Source organism: Nuphar pumila, chromosome 6, assembly GCF_984573655.1.
Source record: "Nuphar pumila chromosome 6, dmNupPumi1.hap1.1, whole genome shotgun sequence".
Lineage (NCBI taxonomy): Eukaryota > Viridiplantae > Streptophyta > Magnoliopsida > Nymphaeales > Nymphaeaceae > Nuphar > Nuphar pumila.
The window spans coordinates 10,426,175-10,439,161 of record NC_143254.1 but is presented as its reverse complement, the minus strand read 5'-3'; the positions used below and the strand labels follow the sequence as shown (position 1 = coordinate 10,439,161).

The 12,987-nt window shown below is 43.2% G+C and overlaps 1 protein-coding gene and 1 pseudogene across 1 annotated transcript; both read left to right on the top strand.

Annotated features, from left to right (window-relative positions):
• The first annotated feature begins 2,112 nt into the window (after window positions 1-2,112).
• On the top strand, window positions 2,113-5,176 carry LOC149833925 (high affinity nitrate transporter 2.5-like). The gene is made up of 2 exons (XM_090009900.1): window positions 2,113-3,413; window positions 4,565-5,176. Exons 1-2 carry the CDS (start codon window positions 2,242-2,244, stop codon window positions 4,941-4,943), a joined length of 1,551 nt encoding a protein of 516 aa, XP_089866026.1. The 5' UTR covers window positions 2,113-2,241; the 3' UTR covers window positions 4,944-5,176.
• Window positions 5,177-9,869: 4,693 nt separating this feature from the next.
• On the top strand, window positions 9,870-11,573 carry LOC149833924 (pentatricopeptide repeat-containing protein At4g21065 pseudogene; annotated as a pseudogene).
• Window positions 11,574-12,987: the final 1,414 nt, after the last annotated feature.

Below are 12,987 nucleotides of genomic sequence, written 5' to 3'. Positions count from 1 at the left end.
CATAAAGTGATGGTTTGAGAAAATGACAAAAATGCCTTTCATTCAAAAAAGAAAAAACAAATAGTTCAAAAAAAGGACAAACATGTCCTCTACCCAGAAAGTCGAGGATGATGTTGACTCTTCAAAGTCTTCTTCTTTTTCTGTTCAAAAAAAGGACAAACATGTTTTATTCTTCCTTCTCCGTAAAACACTGTAAAACCCTTTCTCTCTCTAGAGAAGAAATCAAGGGAAACAAAAAGTTCTTCCTGAAAAAGGCCATGAACATCAACCATCTCACTCTCTCTCCCTTCTCTCTCTACTTCTGTGCACATCCAACAGACGATCCTACATTGCTGCATCGTCATCTTCTTCTTCTTCCTTCTTCGTAAAACACTGTAAAACCCTCTCTCTCTGTAGAGAAGAAATCAAGAGAGGTAAAGGGTTCCTCCTGGAGAAGGCCATGAACACCAACCCTCTCACTCTCTTTCCCTTCTCTCTCTACTTGTGTGCCTGATTTAGAGTTTTTGCCCTTACAGGAGGGGGGTCCGGGGGCTCCCCCCCGGCGCGGATCCCGCTACGCGGTCAGCGGGCGGGGGTCCAGGGGGGGCCGCCCCTAGTGGGGGCAGCGCCCTCCGGACCAAAAATTTTTTGGGCCTTCCAACAATGATTTGTAGTATTATCGGGCTTTCCTACAGCAATTTGTAGCATTTGTAGTGTCTTCCGTAAATCGCGAAACGCTATAGCGATTTGTAGTGTCTTTCGCAAATTAGGACCAACTTGTCAGAGTCATATCTCCCTAACCGGAGGTCATATTCCAAATCCGCGATTTGTAGTGTCTTCCGCAAATCGCTATAGCGATTTGTAGTGTCTTTCACAAATCGCTATAGCGATTTGTAGTGTCTTCCGCAAATTAGGACCAACTTGTCAGAGTCATATCTCCCTAACCGAAGGTCATATTCCAAATCCGTAAAAAGTGGTGTCTTCGTTATTGAGTCTAGTTTATTTCTGTAAATTTTCAGCAATTTCTATTGTCATTTCATTCCCCATTTTAACTTCAACGATACATTACAACCACAATCATCAAAAGAAAGATTGCCCAAGCTAAGAGTCACCGTTCTCGCCCTCCTCCTCGACAGCAACCCAGTCGGTGCAGTCGCGCTGAGGATGGCCAGCAGAAGCTCCACCACGTCGTCTTCTTCTCCCTAGCGAGGAGGTCTCAGCGGAGCCGTCGTTCCGGTGACGGGTGTTCATCTCGTTCCCTGTAGTTGAAGAGTTGTGAAGTCTGATTTAGAGTTTTTACCCTTACAGAAAGGGGGGTCTGAGAGCTCCTCCCAGTGTGGGTAGCATCATTCAACTTGAAGAGTTATGGAGTCTGATTCAGAGCTTTTACCCTTACAGAAGAGGGGTCTGAGGGCTCCTCCCAACGTGTTCATGGCCTTTTGCCCTTACAGAAGGGGGAATTTACATTTCGTAGAATACCCGTCACCGGAACGAGATGAACATGTTTCTTCTCTAGAGAGAGAAAGAGTTTTACAGTGTTTTACGGAGAAAGAAGAAGAAAACATGTTTGTCTTTTTTTTGAACAGAAAAAGAAGAAGACTTTGAAGAGTCAACATCATCCTCGACTTTCTGGATGGAGGACATGTTTGTCCTTTTTTTGAATTATTTGTTTTTTTTTGAATGAAAGGCATTTTTGTCATTTTCTCAAACCATCACTTTATGAAAAAAATAGCAATAAAGGGTACTTAAGTCTTTGCAATAACACCAGAGTCCGATGCAAAGTTATGTCAACATAGACGGGAATATGAGCCCCATGTGCTTGTATACATGGTGCTCATTCAAAGCCCCGAACACAGACGTGGGATTCAGTGAATCATCGGGGGCGAACATACACAACCCTCTCTCGGTTCTGGGACTCAAGATATATGGTAGGGGTCTCCCTCACCCCCAGCTTGACTATATATATATCAAGAAAAAAGGAGTGAGGTCATAGAAAGAGAAAAAGAGAGAAGCTGGCCCTAGGGGTTTAATAATAAAATATGCTTACATGTGTGTATTACCATTACCCACGCCACCACTTCCAGACAGACTCTGGACGCCTATAAATAGGCGGTTGGGCTTCCGCTTTGTCTCATGCAAGAAAGAAACGGACCCATCAATTGAATAGGATGAGAGATTGAGATACCCTTTCAATTAGAGAGGGTCTCTCCCCCCTTGAAGTACTTGGGGACAGTTTCTCTGCATCAAATTCAATCCTTAGCCATGGCTGAAGAAGAAGAAGCAGCAGTCACCACCAACAAGGAGGCAATCCCCCCTCTTTCTTCTCCCTTCTCCCTTCCAGTGGACTCAGAAAACAAGGCCACCGTGTTCAAAATCTTCTCCTTTTCCAAGCCTCACATGAGCTGCTTCCACCTCTCCTGGCTCTCCTTCTTCGCCTGCTTCTTCTCCACCTTCGCCGCCCCTCCCCTCATGCCCATCATCCGAGACAACCTCGACCTCACCGCCGTCGACATCAACAACGCGGCCATCGCCTCCGTCTCCGGCGCCATAGCCTCTCGGCTCGTCATGGGCGCCCTCTGCGATCTCATCGGCCCCCGCCGCTCCTGTGCCACCCTCTGCATCCTCACCTGCCCCGCCATCTTCTGTGCTGCCCTCATCGACTCCCCGGGGTCCTTCGTCGCCGTGCGCTTCATCATAGGTATCTCCCTCGGGAGCTTTGTCTCCTGCCAGTTCTGGATGAGCTCCATGTTCAGCACTCGAGTCGTCGGCCACGCCAACGGCTTCGCGGCCGGCTGGGGAAATCTCGGCGGCGGCGCGACGCAGCTGCTGATGCCCTTGGTCTACGATCTCATCCACAAGGCCATCGGCGTGACGTCCTTCACCGCCTGGAGGGTCGCCTTCTTCGTCCCTGCGCTGTTCCAGTACCTGACCGCAATGTCCATCCTGATGTTCGGCCAGGACCTCCCGGATGGCAACTATGGGCATCTCAAGAAGAAGGGGAAGAAGGTCGATGACAGCCTTCCCAAGGTCATCTACCACGCCTCCACCAACTACAGGGCGTGGATACTGGCGCTGACGTACGGCTACTGCTTCGGCGTGGAGCTGACGGTGGACAACATCGTAGCGCAGTACTTCTACGATCGGTTCGATCTGCAGCTGAACACGGCCGGCTTGGTTGCCGCCAGCTTCGGGCTGGCCAATCTGTTCTCGAGGCCCTTCGGGGGGATGCTCTCCGATTGGATGGCCAAGAGGTACGGGATGAGGGGGAGGCTCTGGGCATTGTGGGCAGTGCAGACGGCGGGTGGGCTTCTCTGCGTTCTCCTGGGGACGATGAACACCTTGTCCGGCGCCATCGTGGTGATGTTCGTCTTCTCTATGTTCGTTCAGGCCGCTTGCGGCCTGACTTTCGGCGTTGTGCCCTTCGTCTCACGCAGGTCGGTGCTACTGCTCTGCCCCTCCCCCCCCCCCCCCCCCCCCCACCTTTTTTTTTCTTTCATTTACAAAAACAGGGGAATATTTTTGGGAGGTATTTTGGGTCCTTAATCCGTTCAAAGTGGCTGGATGCGGCTCGAACAAAAATAAAGTGCTGCTTCACTTGGCTCAATGACACCTGTTCGATTCTGATTCAGATGGTAGACTAGGGGCCGCTGAATCAGAGCGGCGTCGTTGCATGAGAAAGAGTGGCACATGCTCATGCTCAGGTGCAATCACATCCCACAAAGAATGTGATGCACCACAAACCGCGCTACACCTATCAATTCTTGACATTTTTGCGGGGCGCACCAACGCCATGGTGCAGTAAGATGAGACGTCACTTTTTTTCTTTGTTTTTTTTTGGGTGCAATGTGACTGTACACCTAATCTTTAATTAATGATTTGGTCTCGGAGATTTTGGACGACACATCGGGTGCAATCGCATTGCACACTTTAGTGTGCTGCTGCACCTGATCTTATCTTCATCTTCGGTTGCGCACCAAAGGCTGTATCCATTGATGGAAGGTAGTCATGTGTAGCGGCACCGTCAAAGTGTACAATGTGATTGCACCTGATGTGCACTGGAGATTTTGGTGTGAAAATGTCTCCCCCCCACCCCCGAGGCATTGAATTTCTGTACATTCTCCAAACATGAATAATTGGTTCAAGGATTGTCGTGATGTAATAGGTAGGACCGGAATCAAGTTGCAAGTCCTTGGAAATTTCCAAGGATTCACATTGAAAATGTCAAGCCTTGGTTTCAACTTAATGACCCTCGTCAGCTTGTCTTGAAATTCTTGGCTTTATTCCCTCTTGTATTTTTTTATACTCAAACATTGGGTACACTGCGTTTCGGCTTTTGTCATGGCCTTAATTATGGTGCCTGAGATTTTCTGCATATAAGTCGCTCACTATCTAACCAAGCTCCTTGTAGACCTAGCTAGTTGGTATGTTCGAGTCTTGGCTGGCCAAGCCCAATTTATGAGCTAAGCTGAGGTTTCCACAAGCCGAACAAGCTGCTTGTTTCGTTTCCCAACCCTAAGCTTGAAAGCATGGAGTCTGGGTCAATTTACCATAACCAGCTCGTTTGGCTGCAACCATGTTTTTTCAGGTCTCTTGGGATCATATCGGGGATGACTGGAAGTGGAGGAAACGTGGGTTCGGTCGTAACGCAGTGGATATTCTTCAGTGGCTCCCATTTTTCGACGGCGAAAGGGATCACCTGGATGGGGGTGATGATTATTGCTTGCACACTCCCACAGCACCTCATCTACTTCCCACAGTGGGGTGGGATGCTCTGTGGACCGTCCTCCAAGCCCGGTTCGACCGAGCAGGACTACTACTTGAAGGAATGGAATGCTCGAGAGAAGGAAAAGGGCTACCATGAAGACAGCTTGAAGTTCGCAGACAATAGCAGGAGTGAAAGAGGAAGTAAACAAGGGTCGGTGCATTCACCTTCCATGGTAGATGGATACCCTAATGGAGTTTAACTATACTCTTTATTTCTTGCCAAATTTATGTGGCTTTTCTTGTATTCTTCACACACACACACACACACACACACACACAGTAGGAAAAAATAAAGCATCCGCAAAGACTTTGCCACCAATTGTTTCGTTTGTGTGCCAAGTCATTTCACCAACAGTGAGTTCGAGTCATCTTGCCATTAGTACTGTTGTGCATTACTAAAGATTATATATGCCATTCACATGGTTGTTTGGAAGATTAAAGCATCCACAAAGACTCCCAATGGTACTTTGCTTCTTTTTTTATCTTGGTAACCGATGTAAATGGTATACCATTACAACGACCTAAAATAATATGAATCTTAGATGATCCAATGAATGATGTGGACTAGGATAGCCATCAATATTATTATGGTTCAGATGTGACACATGCTGAGAGATGCCATGCCGACCGTTAACTCTGTTTCAATGTCCACAGTGTAAAAACTCCTATGAGCGTTCTCTGATTCGGGATAATTTCTTGCTGGCTTAGGCCTTGAAAAACAAAACATGCACTTCGGATATTGGACCCTGTTATCTTCTAATTTAAATACCCCCAATGATCACCAAGGTAGTTTGGATCTGCAAAAATTAAGAATTTATATTTAAGTAGGATACAGGCTCCACACTTCTCCAACACTTGGCTCCTCCAACACTTGGATATCGAACTTGTGACATTTTTTCAACTTGAATGGTTTAAGTCGACCCACCTAGCCATGTGTGTAGAGTGCTGTGGACTCCTAAGGATACTTTGCCAGATAATTTTGCATTAGGTGATTGGATCCCTATCTTAACCTGAATCAACATGAGGTGATGCAACTCGCTCTGTGGGCCTAATATAAGCTCCCAGAGAATCCAGGTCAGCTAGGACTCAGATGAGTCAGGATCCAGACGAAACCGGGACCCATAATTATCTTTGGATACAGTAAGAACGAAGTCAGCAAATGGGTTGGAACTGGTGTTGCCCAGCCACATCTACACCCACAAACAAACCAAATCATTCTTACAGATCCATACTATTCTGGTTGAAAGGAATCTGAAATTGGATTAGGTCTTGGCACTTATCTTGGTCCATAGTCTGATATTGACCATGTCGTTCTAATTTCGAACATCCTCCTTCAAACTAAATCTTGTCCTTTTGTAAAGAATAGGTGCAGTCCTATGATTCTTAATTGACTAGATATTAAAAGCACAAATAAAAAAAATTAATATTTCCAAAAGGGTCTACTCAGCCCTCTCCTCCCCCGATTTTTAATATTTCCAAAAAATATTTTAGTAAACATGACCGATTCAACTTGATTTGATTCGAGTCTGAGTCGGCCGATTCTATTCAATTCAAGTCCGAAACCGATATTGACAACATTGGATCTGAATGTTATGCCGGTCACCATTTTTTAGGCCCATACCCATTTATAGAATAAATCAAGCAAACACCAGCTGCCTATCAACTCAAACTGAAACATATCGCACATAAACTGACATGGACACACACATACGAGAATATCAAGAAGCAACATAAATGCACATTTTAAAAAAGAACTAGTGAACTATACAGTTGCAGCCAAATGATAAACATGAAGATCTTAAACATAAACAGAATATACACTAGAAAGTAGGGTTCTAACCTGAAGTACTGGGCAAAGAAAAGGACTTGCAGGACCATGTACTTCCAGTATTGAGTGTTTTCAAGATCAGCAACCTTCTTCAATCTCACCAGCGCTGGAAGAACCTCATCCTTTAGATCTGGTCTAGCCTTTTGCCTGAATTCAGCACAACGCAATCCCAAATGTGCCCACCTCATGAGCTTCCTTGATAGGCCACTTTCCTGCATTATCATCCAAAAATTTCTTCTAAACAGCCTTATTCAATTGCCTTCATCAAGTGGGTCAGCCCCATTCAAGGCTGTCCAGCAAAATTAGGATGTCAAAAGCTTATACATCTAACTTTGGTCAGACTAAACCAGTTCTTTGATACTCCTGACCAACATAAACATAAAAGCCCACAAGTAGAGGTGGCAGTGGATTGAGAAAAAACGGGGAACCTCTCTGCCTCTCACCGTTTGGATAGAGGACATGAAACGAGGATGGAGGCGGGGATGAAGGTTAAAATCAAAACCCATGCGAGAATGGAGGTGGAGATGAACTTACTCTTTTCCCCACCCCTGCCCCCAGGGAGGTTAGTATTACAAGAAAAACTATTAGTAAAGAAAAAGTTTATATGTTTCCTTCTCCTTTTCTTTATAATCCTTGGCAATGTCAGGTACCTTTTCTTCACCCTTTGCATGGAATTATCAAGCTAACTGCTTATATTCAAATGTAGGTCATGTGAAAACTCATCTTAGTGTCTGTCTAATATTAACTCAAATCCAAATTAGGAAGTCAATTGAAAAAAAGTTGTCTCCTTTTATTTGTAAACTTTATGTTCGTTCATTGATGATGATTTTGGTATTGCATGTTTTTTTCATAGTGTGTGTCAGTAAAGAAACATGTAGGCATACTTCATGTGAAGGAGGTAAACACTTAATCTTTGTTAGTAAAATAACTAAAATGCTTTTAGGGATGGCAGTGGACCCAAAAAAATAAGGTCCCACCCGCCTCGCCATGTTTAGACCGGGAATGGAGGACATGAAATAGAGATGGAGGCGAGGATGAAAGTTAAAATTAAAACCCATGCAAGAATGAAGGTGAGGATGAAGAAAGAAATTTTGAGATGAAGCAAAGTGAAGACCTTGTCCCCCACCCGCACCCCGGTCCACTGCCATCCCTACCCACAAGAGCAGTGTTCTTGTAAACGTGTATCCATCCAACATCTCATTGAAAAGAAAATAGTAGTCAAAACAACTGAAAGATAGTCAACCAAACCGTCACCACAGAGGGATTATGTTGTTCTCAAAGCAAACATGCTATGAAGTCCAAACTTGCTTGGAATCAACCATCAAGAGATCTCAATTTTCACACTCGCTTAAGCACCTCTAGTACTGTCTATCTATGTCCAGCTGGCTGTGCACTCCCTGCAAACCTTCCAGCCTCCTCCCCTTTTTATGGCCACAACCATAACACATGCAACTAGGGATGGCAGTGGACTGGGGGACAACGGGGCTCCGCCCTGCCTCACCCCGTTTGGACCGGGGATGAAGGGCATGAAATGGCGATGGAGGCGGGGATGGACTTAAGCTTTTCCCTGTCCCGCCCCATCCCCGTCCCAATCCCCGCCTAGTCCCACCCCGCCCCACCCCGCCCCATCCCCAATCCTTGAAGGGATGACTATAGACTAAGGGGAAACGGGCCCCGCCCCACCTCGCCCCCGTTTGGATCAGGGCTGGAGGACATGAAACGGGGATGGAGGCGGGGGTGGAGGTTGAAATCCATCACCGTGCGGGGATGAATGCGGGGTTGAAGGTTCGGATTTTGAAATGGGGCGGGGGTAGAGACCTTGTCCCCCGCCCCCACCCCCCGTTACATTAGATCCAAGAAAAAGGCCACGTGTTACATTATGTGTCAAACTCCATGGCCGCTGGACAAAAATAATATAGTATCATCTTAGCCCTTTCATTTCCTTGCTTGCATGCTACTGGAACCCACACTTGCCACACCATCGGAGATTGTCCCTTCACTGCCTTCTTCATAAATTAATGTAAAATTTGATTAGTTTTTTTTATTAAAATTTTGAATTATTTTTTAATTAGAATTTTTTATAGTTAATTTGATTAGAGTTTTTTTGTATTTGATTAAAATTATTTTTTAATTTTTAATGGGTTTGAATTATAGTTTTTTTTTATTTTTAATTTTATGATTTATTTTCTTGTAATTTAGGGTTTTATGATTTGTTTTATTTGTATGTTTTAAAGTTTTATAATTTATTTGTAGTTTTCACATTTGTACAAATATGAATTCTTATCTTTTTTTTAAATTATCCAAAATTTAAACTCAGTTTGAGATTCATATTTAAGGATAAAACCTATATTTTTTTGATAAACTTTCATAATTAGATCTAATATGATATCAATTAAAGTATTTATATATATTTTTATTTTTTAAATTATTTAAACTTTAAATATTTTTGTATTTTTAGATCCAATTTGAAATCTATATCCAAAACTGAATTGAAATCCATAATAAACATGTTAAAACACTCATATAGTGGACTGATCGAGTCATACCATCCAATTTTTTTTTATCTGATCCATTATTCCTATGTGTTGAAATTGTCTGCATAGCGTAAAAACTGAACACAAAGATCACAATTTTTTGTCAAGTCAAAACAAACACTTTCTATTATGTTTTGTTGTTCCGTTCAATCTTGGACAACCCATCAAATACACCCTTAACCCTGATGTGAAAACTTAGCAGCATCAATCCTAGATTATGAGCGGTGAAGATTTCCTAAAACTCTCGTTTCTTTATAAGTAAATTGTATATTCAATTATAGTATCTTATTCAAAATCTATGCCACGTAGACGTGGATACGCGTATATGTTACTCATATAGACGATATGAATCCATAAAAATTTTAAAAATGTATGACGCGAGGACAATCTTGCACACAAAACGCACAATAATAGCACTCCAAAACAGGAAACTGGAGGAATCCGATGAGGACCTGCAGATCTTGCTCTCTACAAGCGTCCAGAATTCTGGAGATTTTGTAAGTTCAAATTAATTTAGAAGATTGTACCCAATAAGCCATCATTTACTTTTTTTCTGTAATTTCATAGTGGGGTTGTTGTTGTCGCCTTGTAAGGCTGTAAGGATGGTCAGTCTTATATCACACCACAACCACAGACCACACATTGATGATGCCTGAAACAGGAAGCAAGGATATTTTACATGGTGATCAAAGAGAGTGGAGGGAGTAGAGAATAAAAGCAAATTGGGACAAATGATGACACCACCCTCCATTCTATCCCCACAAATGGAGGTCACCTCTATGAGCCATGCCCACCAAATCCACGCCCACATTGTCAAAACTGGCACAGAATGCAACACCCTTGCTCTCACTAAGCTTCTGAACTTCACTGCACTCTCTAACTGTGGAGACATCCACTATGCCCACTCAATTTTCAGATCCAAGAATTTCCCAAGTACCTACCTATGGAATGCAATGATCAGGGGCTATGCAAGAAGCAACACCCCACAGAAATCCATCCTCCTGTTCTGTGCCATGAGGGAACAAGGGGTACAGCCTGACCACTTCACCTACACTTTTCTGCTGAAAGCTTGCGGCCGTCTGCGTGCGACCAGTGAAGGGAAACAGATTCATGGCATCGTCTGTAAGGCTGGTTTGGCATGGGATTGCTATGTTCAGAATTCTCTTGTGCATATGTACTCTAGTGGGAGAGAATTGGGTACTGCACACCAAGTGTTTGTTGAAATGCCTGAGAGGGATGTGGTCTCTTGGACGTCCATCATCAGTGGCTATGTCGATCATGGCCGTCCAGTTGAAGCTCTGCGTCTGCTTAAGCAATTGAAGGCTGATGGTGTAGAACCAAATGAGGCGACAGTGTTGGCTGTTCTCAGGGCGTGTGCTGATTCAGGTGCATTGAGTATTGGACAGAAGCTTCATGAGATTATCAGAGAGAAGAGATTTCACTCGAATGCGAAAATCATCACCGCGTTGATTGATATGTATGCGAAATGTGGGCATATAGATATAGCTGCAGAAGTGTTTGATGGATCACCTCAGGGAGATGTTTTCTCATGGACTGCCATGATTGCTGGCCTTGCTAGCCATGGGCTATGCGAAAACGCACTAGAACATTTTGCGAGAATGCAAAGCCTTGGCATAAAACCGGATGAGATGACATTCACTGCAGTCCTAGCAGCTTGCCGAAATGCTGGATTTATTAGTGAAGGACTAAACATTTTCAAAAGTATGGAGGCTAATTACGGCATGACTCCGGCAATTCAGCACTATGGATGCGTTGTTGACCTCCTAGCACGAGCTGGGCAACTTGAAGAAGCAGAGAATCTCATTGAAGCTATGCCCATCGTGCCAGATGCAGTTCTATGGCGCACCCTTATCTGGGGCTTTAAAATCCATGGTGATATAAGCCGAGCAGAACGATTGATGAAGCAGAAACTTCTTACTCATGAATCAGATGATAGCGGAAACTATGTTCTTCTCTGCAATCTTTATACATCAGCCAGAAAATGGCAAGAGAAGGCAAGAGTGAGGAAGCTCATGAAGGACCGCAAGATCGAGAAACCACCAGGAACAAGCATGATAGAAGTGAATGGCACAATACATGAGTTTCTAGCAGGTGATTCTGAACATCCAGAAGCAGAAAAAATATACGCAAAATGGGATGAAATAGCCGAGAGGTTAAGGCTAGAAGGACACCATCCAAAAGTCTTAGAAGTCTTGCTTGATATAGAGAATGAGGAGAAGGTTTCATCATTATACCACCATAGTGAAAAGTTGGCCATTGCTTTTGGATTGATTGGTACGAATCCAGATGACAGAATTCTAATTGTGAAGAATCTACGCTCGTGTGAAGATTGCCATAGTTCGATGAAACTCATATCAAAGATCTATAGGCGTGAGATAATCATCAGGGATAGAATTCGGTTTCACCATTTCAGGAATGGTTGCTGCTCCTGTAAGGATTTCTGGTAACAAGAATAAGAGCCAAAGCCAGAGGAACACGAAAGCGAAAAGGAGCAAATCCAAGATAACTATACAAGGAAAGATATGTAGGATACCTCTTTGTTAATCATGCAGAGAGAGTATCATCTTTTGTTGAAAAGAGGATCTCAACAAAAATGACATTTGTGATGAACTCCAGTGCCTCCCATGGCAGGCATAATCATGAAAACCACAATGTTTTTTTGAGAGGAATGAAAACTGCCATGTCAGGAAGTCCCATGCTTCATTCGCCTTCCATGAGTGTTCTTGATAGCACTTGCAAAGATGAACATGAGGATGACAATCTTGCTTGTGTTGATTTAAAGAATTTAGACAATTCTTTGCTTTCTTTCATTTAGGGCTGGGAAACGAGATAAGCAGCTTGCCATTTGACTCGTCTTAGCTAGTGAATTGAGCTAGGTGAGCCAGCTCGTTTAGGTAAATGAGCCAAGCACCTTACCTAAACCCAGCACGCACATGGCAAGCTTGTTTCGGCTCGTTTCAAATTTTGTATATTTATAAATTATATATTTATATATATATATATATATATATATATATATATATATATATATATATATATATATATATATATATATATATATATATATATATATATATATTAGATGGACCCCGATCAGATTACAATGATATTACAATTACTAAATTCATGATTCGAAAAGGGACCAGTCTAGTGGTTTATCCTTCCAGCATACATCAGTGCAAGAGTCCTAACTTTGCTAACATTCTAGGAATGTAATTACATTATTTAGGGACCCATGCACATCTGAATATGTGCAAAGAAGACAATCCCTAACAAACAAACTCAGGAACCTGGCCACTGCATTTTTACCTTCTATAGCTCTCAAAACCGCACAAGCATCCTTCCTCGATAATCCAATCCGCTGCTTCAACATTGTCAATAATCTCTATCCACCATCTCATTCCCTGACTTTAGGATTTCATGGTCTAATTAAGCACACTCCTTTGATGAAAACCCCATAGTTGTCTCTCAATGCACACCCAACTGCCCATCTTAGAGAGTAGTGACTATAGATTGAGAGATCAACCCAACCAGTCGGAGGGGGTCTCTATTTATCACAATATAACGAATTTAACTTAATTGGGTGATATATGACCTTTAGAATATTCATAATACCTTCATGAACTATAGAGAGCATCTCCGAAACAACTCTATTAACCATGATGTTTTTTCCTTAAAAAATGATGTTTCTATTTTTTCATACTTTCGGCACCATTAGTTGGAAATCAACAATCCATCTGAGCTTGAGCTTCAGAGTTTCATTTGAAAACTTCAAGTGATTCCATCTTATCAGCGCGTCCTGCATGTTGGATCCTAATCTCTGCCACAGTCCAAACTGTTAAGATAAATAGTGACTCCCTA